The 12,871-nt window shown below is 39.8% G+C and overlaps 3 protein-coding genes across 4 annotated transcripts in view; all 3 read right to left on the bottom strand.

The window, feature by feature from the left end:
• LOC148742615 (uncharacterized) overlaps positions 1-12,871 on the bottom strand; it is a 224,173-nt gene that overhangs the window by 69,436 nt on the left and 141,866 nt on the right. The gene's annotated exons all lie outside the window — the stretch shown is intronic.
• The window catches only part of LOC148742619 (uncharacterized), a 32,049-nt gene that overhangs the window by 3,707 nt on the left and 15,471 nt on the right, over positions 1-12,871 (bottom strand). Inside the window, exons 7-16 of the mRNA XM_088738191.1 lie at positions 11,976-12,047; positions 11,415-11,486; positions 10,653-10,718; positions 10,037-10,108; positions 9,188-9,259; positions 6,959-7,033; positions 6,115-6,186; positions 4,901-5,921; positions 4,633-4,714; positions 4,156-4,194 (exon numbers count right to left, since the gene is read on the bottom strand). Coding sequence (XP_088594317.1) covers positions 4,156-4,194; positions 4,633-4,714; positions 4,901-5,921; positions 6,115-6,186; positions 6,959-7,033; positions 9,188-9,259; positions 10,037-10,108; positions 10,653-10,718; positions 11,415-11,486; positions 11,976-12,047 — 1,643 coding nt within the window. The remainder of the gene's footprint in view (positions 1-4,155; positions 4,195-4,632; positions 4,715-4,900; positions 5,922-6,114; positions 6,187-6,958; positions 7,034-9,187; positions 9,260-10,036; positions 10,109-10,652; positions 10,719-11,414; positions 11,487-11,975; positions 12,048-12,871) is intronic.
• On the bottom strand, positions 428-1,851 carry LOC111329281 (OTU domain-containing protein DDB_G0284757). The gene is made up of 2 exons (XM_088738199.1): positions 1,549-1,851; positions 428-727 (listed from the first exon to the last, which is right to left on the bottom strand). Exons 1-2 carry the CDS (start codon positions 1,849-1,851, stop codon positions 428-430), a joined length of 603 nt encoding a protein of 200 aa, XP_088594325.1.

Genomic DNA, 12,871 nt, shown 5'->3' with positions numbered 1-12,871 from the left:
TATGAGGCCGATCTGTTGAAAGCCTACAGAAAAAAAAACGGCGTACGTTTTGGTTTGTTTTAACACGCGCGGAAGTCAATATGGCGGTCAGCCGCTTTCGTCCCAATTGTATTTGGTGAAATTACAAACAAACATTTTCACAAGACAGTACATTGTTAAACTCACAATACAAATAACAGCTTGTACACTCACGGAAAATTAGTCAATAATAACGCACTAGGACCCTTTAATGGAATTTCTTTGTTAGCTCTTGGTACTGTTCTCAAGCTCTACTGAGCAAACTTAGCGAAGCGCCTCCAGTGTTGCTATGTGACGTCATATAGGCAGTAATCATTTGACGGCGGCTTAAACCAGAGGACAATAGAACCACCCCCTCCCACCTAGGTGATGTAGATAATTACACACAATATCATTATAAATTCACACTTTATTTACCAGGTGTACTGTAAAGAATTGTACCTTGTGTAGAGTAAAGGCTGACATAGTGTACTTCAAGGATGTGTCCCAACACAAGTGTCCTGCCATTGTAAACAGGACATTGCGGCCGTAAGATAACATCGTGAGAAGCGTTAAGACTGCTGACCACACGAATGCAAGTTTTGTAGCAGTTTGCTGCGGCACATAGAATAACATGGTCACCCCATGCGCCATCTTGCTCCATATACATTAAGTAATCAGCCCATGATTGATGTCCATGGACGAAGTGAAACAGATTTGTTCCATTCGGCTGTGAGAAGAAAAAAATAGAGAACGAAACTTGGACTGTAAAGTTAATGGTACGCTGGACCAGGTTGAGTAGGTTGGAAGGAGTCATTGAATGAAAAAATAACAAAAAGATACAAGGAGACACAAGGATCTGCATAATAACAGAGATACCAAACAACAGTAAGAACGGATAGTAACCAATCAGAGTAACGAATACAAGGATCCGCTTTGGATGTAGCAGTCTCAACTCCTGAATTTGCCCTTCTGAAACATCGAATATCTAGTGTCCACCTTACCCCGAGTCAAGGCTATCCAATTAGGATTGTCTCGTCTGGGGGAGATTCAAGTGCGGAGTACTTAAAAAAAAAACCATGTGTTGGCCGCTTTCTCCACAAGACAGAGCCCTTTAATTTTCACAAGGAGGTTTGAATTCATCCGTGACCCGGACATGGTCTATGCAAAAACACTTGAACAACACGGTGTTTTTACGAGCAATTCAGAAGTATTAAACAATTATTCTCCAAAATAAATGGTGAATGGGGGTGGGTATCTTCCATGGCAAAGAGGCAAGGTAATAATCCACCACATGGCACTTTGACCAACACTGAGGTAGAAAATTATTTACGTATATACCAGAAGACGGTGAATGGTACTTCCCAATCACTTACCAATGAGCGCGCCATGTGATTTATACTAAACGCTGATTTCAAGGTATTTATGATCCTTATTATCCCCTACAGGAGGAGTAGTGATGTGTTGGCCAGTTAGCCTACATGTGGATCTAACCTTTATGGTGCTCCTAAAGTAACAGTGGTTAACACAGAGTGTAAGACATCAACTTACTAGTTTAGGGTTTTTTCTGAGGTACTGGACCAATATTTGTCTTAATTCGTCATGCTTGATTTTGATTCTCATAGCAGTTTCCAGTTGATCTGACAAAGCATAGAACATGCAATTTCCTGATCCTTCATTGTCGACAATTCTGAAGCCCTTGTCTGAAGCAATTTTCTTCAACTGAGTGTTTAGGTCTGTCGTGTCGTTGACTTTGCTTGCATCGAGTTGCATCTGCCGAAGCTGAGCAATTAACTCAAAAGAACCTAAGTGAACAAACGGATAAATGAACAGAGGATAAATACCACCATGCATGTGATCAAGGAGGCCAAAACAGAAGAATTCTACGGTTATAAATACTTTTTTCTAGATTTCTACGAGTTCTTAATAAGTTTCTTTCATATAAAGAGGAACGTTATAGAAAAGGAAGTAAAAAGTAATTCTTAGCCAACTGAGGTACTTCAGGTTGGTTTTTACCTAAATTGGGGTCAAAATGATAAATATTACTTAAAATGACTAGATAACTCTCTGTAACTCATCCAGATCAGAAATTCAGAGAAACGAGATTTTATTTATACTAGCGTTTAAACACAGCCAGGTGTCCATCTCAGCACGTCTCACTTGTTCTAAACATCATTGAGAGGCAGTCTCTCTAAAAGCGATAAAGTGCATTTCGGCAACATTCCGCTTACATTTGGTTTGCGGTTCGGTTGAAGACTTACTGATCCAAGCAAAGATCGCTTGAAGTAATTACAGCCTCCTTTTCTACGAATTGGTTATAGAGAAACCCCGAGATACGCTTTGTAAACAATCGTTATCAGGAGGTGATGACTACTCTTCCGAGTTATATCGCTACTGTGAGAGAGATGCAACAATTTCAGGACTAAGTATGATGCACGATCCTTCGCAGTAGATACCGCTATTTATGCAATAGCGAAAATCAGACCTGAAAAAAAAAATCAGGCCTGTGCGGGACTCGAACCACTGACCTCTGCGATACAAGTGCAGCGCTCTACCAATTGAGCTAACAAGCCAACTGGGAGCAGGCCGTTAAGTTGATTCTTAATAAACCCGTGATGATTAATCAGATACAATGAATATATGAAGTTCATATATTTTGAACTGCAGTATTAAATACGTAGGATGCACGATCCTTCGCAGTAGATAGCGCTATTTATGCATTAGCGAAAATCAGACCTGAAAAAAATCACTGCACTAGTATCGCAGAGGTCAGTGGTTCGAATTCCGTACAGGCCTGATTTTTTTTTCAGGTCTGATTTTCGCTATTGCATAAATAGCGCTATCTACTGCGAAGGATCGGGCATCATACGTATTTAATACCGCAGTTCAAAATATATGAACCTCATATATTCATTGTATCTAATTTCAGGACTGCAATCCTCTATTGTGATACAGTAGCATGGTTGATGAATGAATATTATGTTGAAAAGGCTATGGTGAAATGCGAAACAATCGAGTTTGCGTGTGTATGTGTCCATTCTCGACTAACTGACGGCATTGTCAAATTAACGCATTTCATCCAATTTTAAAATTTAAAGAAATCGCACTGAATCATTTCTCCAAAGAATCCTTCGAAGATGGAAAAGAACTGCACTTCACCTTCCAAAAGCCAGATTTTCAGTGGATAATTTTGTTTAGCAGATAGTTAAATAACGGGTTGATCTTCACCTATTTTTAATCATATTAGATGAAGGTGGGATAAATTCAATTAGATTGTGTATACAAAACAATCAACAATTACTCAAATTAGTGTCAACAGATGTTTTGATGTTGTTTTTCAAGATTTGGTACTTCTCATCGGTCCAAGTGTTTCCTGAATTCGTGGCGCGACGTTCCGAGATTCGTCTAAAAACTTTTGAGCTTGTAAACCGCCACTTTGGTGGAATTAAGTTATCACCGATTTTCTCGAATATAAATTGATATTCAGCCAAACGAAGTAGGCAGTTGTTTGTTTCACTGTAAGGTCCACCCATCTTGAAAATATGAACCGAATCGATTTTTTGGCTGTTGCCACGATATTTCGAAAGTGTGCGATTTTTGGCCACATTTGCTCTTAATACCTTATCAAAACCACTATTTGCAGAATTTTAACAGTCGAACAAACATGTAAATTCTATGTTGCTATGTGTCTGTTCAGTGGTGATATACGGGGCGCAACGGAGTGTCTGTAATGTTCTAAGCCCATTTTTCAGTGAGCAATTTCACAAAAGACTCACGGCAACATGGAATCCATTTGCTTTTGTAATAAAAATAGAAATATTGTCAGTGGTGACTTCGTTTATGAATGTTTTCTTCTCCAGATCATAGCAAGAATCTACTAAATTAGATTCAAACTTACTATACATGTACAACAGAAAATTGCAGTCATTATAGTAGTTCAAATTATGGATGGCTGTAAACTTCAGGCTAGAAGTCAAATTTCTCTTACACCTTCGTTAGAATATGAAAAATTGGAAAAAAAGGTCAGCTGGAACTTTTTCAGCCACATAAACTCCTTGTTCTTTGATCTTTCTCAGTGTTCTGTTCTTGGATTTTGACAGCCAGATGTTGCATTCTCAGATTTGTTGTAGTCTATGGAGAAGTGAATTGAGTGCGTACCTTCTTCGATAACTCTCATTTCCATTCCCTGGTCTTGAGCTGGCACAAACCAAAAAAAAAACAAGCGACAAAAACGTCAGCAATAACCTCATTATTCATTCATGAGGTAGTCATATCTTTCACAGAGATTGAGCCAAGCGTTAACATGAAATAAACAAGCTTGTTATTGAATATAGATATTTGTTTATTTCTTATTCCCCTGCGATGGACGGCCTTCCCATCCAGGGGGGAGTAGAAAATCTCCTAGTCGCCTCATGCTACAGAAACCGGAGTTAACCACCGGCCTAATGGGCCACTAGGCTCGTAAACAGACTTTACCTATTTCTTATTCACTTTGATTTATAAACACGCGGCATATCTGTTCTTAAAGCTGTTTTAGACGTAGCTTTATAACATGAAACAGAAACAGAAAATGAAAGAACGGGGAATAACACTATACAGAGTGACGAAAGATTAGTTAAAATTGTGAAAAGTTACCTTCAACCTTTTGATTTCGTCCGATCTTTGCTATCAGATAATCCCACAACGGTCTGAGTTTGGCATTGATGACACCTCGAACCTTAATACATCGAAGAAAAAAAACACACACAGTTGTAATCAGTACACAGTACTTTCTCCCCACTCCCCACTTTAAACCTTGGAGTATTTGATCTCCCCTCGAATGCGAATGAATATAGAAATGGCAAGATGAAGCTTAATCGCCGAATATATATTTTTCAACCGTTCAAATAATGACCTCGTGTACCTGTGGGGTAGATAAGGTGTAGAGAATGGGATTGATAGCAGAGTTAACCGGCAGAACAAAGACTGCGATCCAAACTGCCAGGTCACCACGTACACGGAAGGACTTTTCGAGGAGAGACCTCACTCCAATCACCACGATAGGCAACCAGCAGACGCAGTCGGTAAGAACGATGAAGAACACTCTTTTGGCGAGCGAGGCCTCACTCCTCAGATCGGCTGCCCTCTGCTTGGCTTTCATTTTCCTCTCTCTTTCGGTTCCTTGCTTAGCCAGGCGCCGGTTTGATGCGCAGGACTTAAAGATTATCATTGAGTAGGCCACAATGACAACTAACACAAGGGAAAAGTTTAGACCAACAAACATGGCAACAGAGTACTCCCAGCCTGAGGGCTTATCAGCAGAAAGCTGCAATGGGAGACAAACAACTGATCTGCCATAAAAATGATGACCCCTCTGGCGACTACCAAAGTAATCGAAGCCTACCGTGGGAATAAACGCAATTATACCACCAACAATCCAGATAAAGACGCACAGAAGGTGCGTAACCTTAATTGTAAGGGACTTTCCGCTGTAGGGGTACAGAATATTTTTAAGCCGGTCAGCAGAGAGCAAGCAGATGAGCATCAATGACACCTCGCTTGACAACACGGAAAGGGAACCTGTCATCTGACATGGCAAACTTGAACGCCAATAATAGTCATGCAAGAAATACTGCCCTGCCCAAATGGCATCCATCACACCTATAATGATCAGGTACACACCCATCAGTCCATCAGACCCGGCCAAATTTATCAACATGATAGCCTGTATCTTGTTTTTCTCCTTTGTTTCCTTAAACACCAACCGCCACACGATCACAAACACAGCACCAACCAATGTCAAAATTCCTACAACCCAGAGACAAATCCTAGGAGCTCGATCTTTGAACATCCTTTCACAACTTGCAAAGCTGTCGACATAAGCAAAGTCGCAATCCGCGTCCTCCTTCCTCAAATGGCAACACATCAGGTTGGTGTCTACAGTCCTACGGTTTATAAAAAGAGTTGAAATGGATCACAAAAGTGGAAAAAAATGGGAATTTTTGATTCGTCACAATATCTGAGTTTAAGACAAAGAAAGGGTGATAGTAATACTCTACATGCTGCCTTATTGTATGCAGATAAATGAAATTCTTCAGTTAAACATCTCCAGAAATCGGGAATATTCTACTGACTTACGTTGTTATCAAATTTTTCATGTTCGAGAAGAAACCGTCGGGTAGTTCTCGCATTTGGTTGTAATGGAAGTAACTGCAATTTAAAGGAAAAGCGATTCAATTTAACACCAATATTTCATAAAGATACTGCTGTTTTAACCCTAAGTATTTTCAAGCTTTTGGGTTCTCTTCTTTCCTTTGCTTCACCCATGCAATCCTCAGTTCCCCCAAAAATTCAGCTCTTAACACTTCATGAGACTCCCTGGGATTGAAGGGAGAAGGAATGAACGGATGGGTATACCATTATCAAAGAACAAATTTGCCTCAGTTTCGTTGATACCCAACCAGTTAGGAGCCTAAGTAACGGAAAAAATGGGCATTTTAGAAGACGAGAGAGCAAGTAACCAAGACTTCCTTTCCAACATAGTCACACTTAACTTAGTAAGAATAATCCGTTACTGAGTACGTAAAACACACTTAATATCTAGAAATATATATACATACGATACTACTGTAATCTACTTGTGAGGGGACGTAAAATTAAGAGGAAGCCCTCATTTAGTTTTTCCCAAAAGTTTTCCAGTGGTCAGATATGATTGTTTTCAGGAGTATAAAATTCAATTCGCGCGTGATTAACGGTATAAACTGCCTATCCTTATTTTTACACTCGTAGAAGTATCTATGGGTAATTCGAATAACGCAATTCTCAACTTGCATGATTCGGCCAATTGGATTACGTGTCCGTGAAGAAGGGGGGAACGCTAATCCGAGAATTAAGCACACTGTCTCACTTGAATGTGGAATTAACTCTCGATGAAGTTTAATCACACATACGCCTTAAATAGTAACATTTTTTTCAAACTCACAGGAATCCAATACTTGGCGCGATATCTTTGAATTGCTCGTTGCTCACTGTGCGGATTTTGTTGAAATAAAAGCTCCTACAAATGAAAATAGAATGAAAGAGTAACTCGTAAATGACAAACATGAAAACATAAATTTAAATTAAAAGAAGAAAGCAGAATGAGTGACTGCGAGTGAGTACGAGTAACACCAAATGACCACGAGTGACCACGAACGACCACGAGTGACCACGAATGACCACTAGTAACCCTGGCTGGTCGTGATTGACTACGAGCTACCACGAGTAACCACAAGTGACCAAAAGTGACGAAGAGTCACTACGAGTGACCCCAAGAGGGTAAGAATGGCCACGAGTGACCCCAAGTGGGTAAGAGTGACCACGAGTGATCACGAGTAACCCCGCGTGACCATGATTGACCACAAGTAACCAGGGCCCCGTTGTTCAAAAGACAGGTTAAACTAACCTCTGGTTAGGCCTAACCGGAGGTTAAATTTCCTAACCGTGAGTTTGTAAACTCGCTGTTAACTCGCATTGTTCGAAGCGCAGTTAGAGGACAATTTAGCTAACCTCGGGTTAAGCGCGTTTAGCCTGCGGCTCGCATCCCATAATAAACTATTCGTACAATGTTGCCATCCTGCGATGGACTGGCATCCCATCCAGGGGGGAGTAGAAATACTCCTAGTCGCTTCATGCTACAGAAACCGGAGTTAAGCACCGGCCTAATGGGCCACTAGGTTCGTTAACAGACTTTACCTTTTTTTACAATGTTGCCATGGTGAGCAAGTTGCGAGATCTGCAAAATGGCTTTCTCAGCTATCTCACGCAAAGCTCGAAAACAAAACTCTAGCGCTTCAGAAATTGCCGTTTTGACGGAAAAAGTCGAAAAAAACCTTTCGCTGATACAAAGCAAGTTTACCAACAGCGTCACCAATCAGAAAAAAAATGAAATGTGGAAAAACTCGCCGATGCTTTTAAGTCTGTTAACGCTGTTGGTGTGGCAATGCGGACAACATCCGAAGCTCGTGAGAAGTGGCGAAACTTGCAGTGGCTGGCAAAACCTGAGGGAAATTAAAACTTAATGGAGCGGTGGTAGGGCGTGATTCCGTCGAGTGTTGCGACTGATATCACCGGCAACAAGATTGGTAATAAATAAAATAGACTCTCGTCGAAAGCGGTAACGAGCACGCAGCTCTTCGTCTGTGAAATCGTCGATTTCATGCTGAATTTCGGCTCTAGATCTCCTTTCTCGTGGTCGCCTTCTGCGTAAATCGCAAAACAACAAGTCCGCCATCTTTATTCCTGGTTTAACAGGAGTTTAACAATTTAACCCTGCCCACACGGTGGGTTAAATTTAACCAATCGTTTAACCCGAGGTTGGTGGTAACCTTCCGTTGAACAACGCAACTAACCTCCGCTTAAAATCTAACCCAGGGTTAGGCCGATTTAACCCTTGGCTTAGACTTAACTCTCTTTTGAACAACCGGGCCCAGGTGTTTAAGAGTGAGCACGAGTAGCCCCGAGTGAGCGACCACGAATGACCGCTACTCTCCATTAGTGACTCCGCGTGATCAAGAGCAACTAGCTAGTACGCAGTAATCAAAGGAAGGGAGGGGTGGTGTCATCTTTCTGCTTCCCGCCACATGAATCTTTTAACCGGTTTCAATCACTCGTCACCCTTCTCCGTCAACATTTTGTCTTTGCGTTTTTCCTTTTTTGTCGTTTTGTTTTATCTTTTTTATCCAATATCAAGGGTCTTTTTTTTGCTATTTATGCCTCGCTTTCTTTCCATTAATTTCCGCAACTTTCTTTTGTCTTAGCATTTTAGGTGGAAACGGGCTCATTACATAACATTTTTGACAGTTGAGTAGCTCTGAGACCCGCCCTTGGAATTAAGGAGGTGATACATTCTTTGCATATGTCAGTCTCCGGAAATGGTTTGTCTAAGGTGAAATCATAGGTCTTTAGATGAAGTCACCTGATGACAAGGAAATTGTGATGTCACTCAAATTTATGACTACTTTACTTTGATGACGCGTAGTCACTCTTGGTTGTTAGTGGTCACTCGGGTCCATTCGCTGGCGATCTTGGTCACTCGTGTATACTTTTTGACACAACCTACTCAAATGACGGAGATAAAGAACATGCCGACGAATGCGCTCTCACAAAGACCCCAGTTTTTCAGTGCTTCAGTAACGTAGATTAAAAGTGATAATGAGAAACAGAGACATACACGGACTGCATGTTAGTCAATCCTTTGAAAACTCCAGGCGGCAGGTACTGAATATTGTTTTCATAAACAGCCCTTCAACGACAAAGAAGACAGATCATGATCAGTTAAAGTACAGAAAACTCAAGAAGAAAACTTCCATTGTAGAAAAACTTTTAATGGCTTCATCGACTTTTCCATGTCTTATTACAAAATATCTTTATAATCTATGTGACACTGAAAAGTAGATTGAAAATAGAAAAAAACTTCACTGCTGGGGACTAGTTAAAAAATTAGGTGAAGGCAATCAGCAGTTGCCTTGCTTAATCCGAGTATGAGTACGCGCTGCTTTATGTACGGGAAAGAATTGCTACATCTTTTTAGTAATTGCCTTCTTTTCTGTCATGTGAAATCTTGTCAGTGAGATCCGAGTTAGCAGTTGATATCCTAGATGTTATAGCAACTTCAAACTCCTGCAACGTTAGACGTGACTCAGGTAACCTCCAATGTGTCTGAGTCTAAGCCTACCAAAGCGCATTAGTTTGAGTAGTTCAACGAAACCTTGAACAAAAGTGGGTGAGGGAATAGGTCTGTTCACCCTTTGTATTACTCCACAGATACAATTTACTCATAACTTAGAGAATTACTTATTCTTCAAGTAACAGGGTAGTTTTTTATGATTGTTTTTGGTTTCTTTCGCAATCGCATGTCCTCTAACAGAAGATTGAAAAGAACCAAATAATAAGACAGCAGCTGATGAACTTTAATTACAGATGATCAGATATCTCCTGTAAGATTACGAATCATTACAAGTGCGGTTAGGTATAATTTCCGTTCGCCACCTCGTTCAGTTAAATTACTGGGTTTACTTACAGGTCTTTCAATTTGGACAAGCCTTGGAACTGATCCGGTGACAGGGTTACGAGGCTGTTGTTTTCCAGGTATCTACGCGATAAATTAAATATACGACACCCTATGTATCACTATTATATATCACCAATGAAATACCTTGTGACTCTTGTGAACTTTCGCGCAAAAACGTGATATCTTCACAGCGTGAATATCATGTTATCTTCACACGTGAAAATATTGCCACTGCCATGGCTACATAAATTGCACCTTCTGCTGCTAAAGCGAAATGGTTTCGTTCTTTATTTCTGTTTATATAATGAATAGAATATTACATGGTCACTTGGAGATACGAAATTTATCTTCTCGTGTTTTAAAAGTTAAAAACTCTAAGAGAAATTTGAATGCCATGTACTATCCTCCATATGTTGCGCTACCTTAAAAACACGATTTCTGATAACTCTTATTTTCTGCGTCTATTTTAAAAGTTACTGCATATTTTTTCGATTAAAATCCTTAAAACAAACTTTTATTAGGTCCTAAGAATAATCGGTAGACTATTTAAAGCTTCCTTTTGATTAATGCTTATTAAACAAAACACGCACTAAACCAGTTTTTATCACAGAGACGAATCACTTACAAAGTCTCTATTGCGGAGAGATTTTTGAACTTTGGCAAACGTTGAAGTTTGTTACTGGAGAGAAAGCTTAAAAAAAGAAACAAAAGAAGTTGAAAAATAAGTCAACTACATTGGTATTTGAGACTCTCGGATAGCTTTTTATTATGTCATAGAAGGGACCTCGTAAATTTACAATAAAACTTAACTGTTTATTTGCAAGGTAATACATCTTAGCTGAGTAACCAAACCTTTTGTTCCTAATCTTGAGAATGTGAAAAAAAGGTGCCATTTGTACTTCGGCTGTTTAAATGGTCGTTTGCATATAATGATATGAATTCGCTTTTTCGTATTGGTGCTTCGAAAGTATGAATTCAAAGTGTTGCTCATATCGCAAATCAATCTTGTGGGAGTTAAACGTAACATTTTAAACCTTCCCCGATCGCTTGGCCAGAAAATAATTAAGTGTCCAGTAAAGTGGAGAAAAACACTGAGCGAAGCAGTCGAAATATTTTTTTTTTAATTCATATTTTCTTTTAACTGCTGTTAATGACCAAATCCACTAAAGTTAGCATTATATACCGGGGTGGAGAGGTGTTCTATTCTCTCTCTACCATGTTATATAATGAAGCTAGTGAAGCGTATGGGGCAATTTACCTTGATATGTGGATTGAAATAGTCGAACAATTTTAGCATTCTATTTGGAATGGCCACAATGAAAGGTTTTACTGAAACCTCAACAAAAAAAATGCACGGTTTCACTCGCTGTAACAAAATGCCACTTACAGCCTTTTCATCCGAGTAAGGTTGCCAAAAACATCTTCGGGAAGACGCTGAATTTTGTTGTTTGACAAATCCCTTAGAGTATTTATTGAGACATATAGTAAGCTAACATTTAGGAGCATAAATTCTACTTAAAAAATGAGACAGTCCCACTCCTTAACGTATTTTATGTGCTGGACAGGAGCCAGAATCGGCTAGCTGATAGTACAATACTAGTTATTTTTTAACAAGGCAGGAAATTAAAAGCTTTTTTTTTGTGTCTCTGAAAGTATCAAATATGACCAAGAATCTACAATATGCAGCAACTGGACTCAAAGGACATATTTATTCCATGTATAATGCTGAGAGACCTTCTGTTAAGACAAAAAGGGCAGGGAGACACTTCATTGTATTATGACATCTATCACTTAACCACAACTCTACTCTCAATCGGTAATTTCCAAACGAGGCTCAATTCGAAAAAGGTAGATATAATTGATATTTTCAACTAATTTTGGACCACCAACTATGAATGTTAATATCTGACCGGTAAACCTTTTTCGGACAAAGAAAAGTCCTACTTACAGTACTTTTAGGTTGGTATTACTGCTTAGTATCCCTCGAGGCAAACTCTGCAACTGATTGTAGGACAAGTCCCTAAAAAACCGTGTTTGGGGAATGAGATGATTGCCAGTTAAAAAAAAATTAGAACATAGCTAGCAGAGTCGCACAATCAAATTCATTATACCTAAGCGTGCTCAAAATCCCGATAGTGCACGCTGATAGCGTCAGCAAATCCGACTTCGCCAGAAATTTTTTTTTCGCGCGAGTGGCCATTGCTAGTGCGGGGAGAAATAAAACATTTCCCGAAAATAATGGATACAAACAGAAACTCGGCCTGCTAGTCCGAAAACGAAGACAATGTTTCGACCTTTTCCCATGGGCTAGAGTTCTTAAATGAGGCAGAAAAAGGAAAAGGAGACTCGGCATCATCGCCGTCACGATTCGCTTCAACTGATATTGTTGTCCGTTTTTCGCGTCGCATTTGATGCACAATTCCACCGGCTATGTTCTAAAACAATTGGTTCATGCTTTCAGCTGTGCACCATCGAGTTATGGAGCACGTGGGAAGTTTGGAGAGCACTCAAGAAGCTAGAGTTGCCCTCGGCTATCGCCTCGAGCAACTCTTACACTTCTTTCGTGCACTCCTTACTTCCCGCGTGCTCCATAACTCGATAGTGCACGCTAAAGCATGAACCAATTGTTAAATAAACAAACAAACAAATATTCAATTAACAAACTCCATTTTCAAGGGGGATGCCTATTATCAAGTTCTTTTCCCGCTATGTCAACTCTGTCATTTTGATTCTATCTTGGACGAGTTTTTTTCTGCCGAAATTGTTATCTGATAAAATTTAGGCAGCTGTGGTTCATTAATCAGCTGCAGTAATCGTTATGTAAATAAGAAGTATTACGCTCAT

Source organism: Stylophora pistillata, chromosome 1 (genome assembly GCF_964205215.1).
Source record: "Stylophora pistillata chromosome 1, jaStyPist1.2, whole genome shotgun sequence".
Lineage (NCBI taxonomy): Eukaryota > Metazoa > Cnidaria > Anthozoa > Scleractinia > Pocilloporidae > Stylophora > Stylophora pistillata.
Note: the sequence above shows the minus strand (reverse complement) of the source record. Positions and strands in the feature narration are given on the sequence as shown.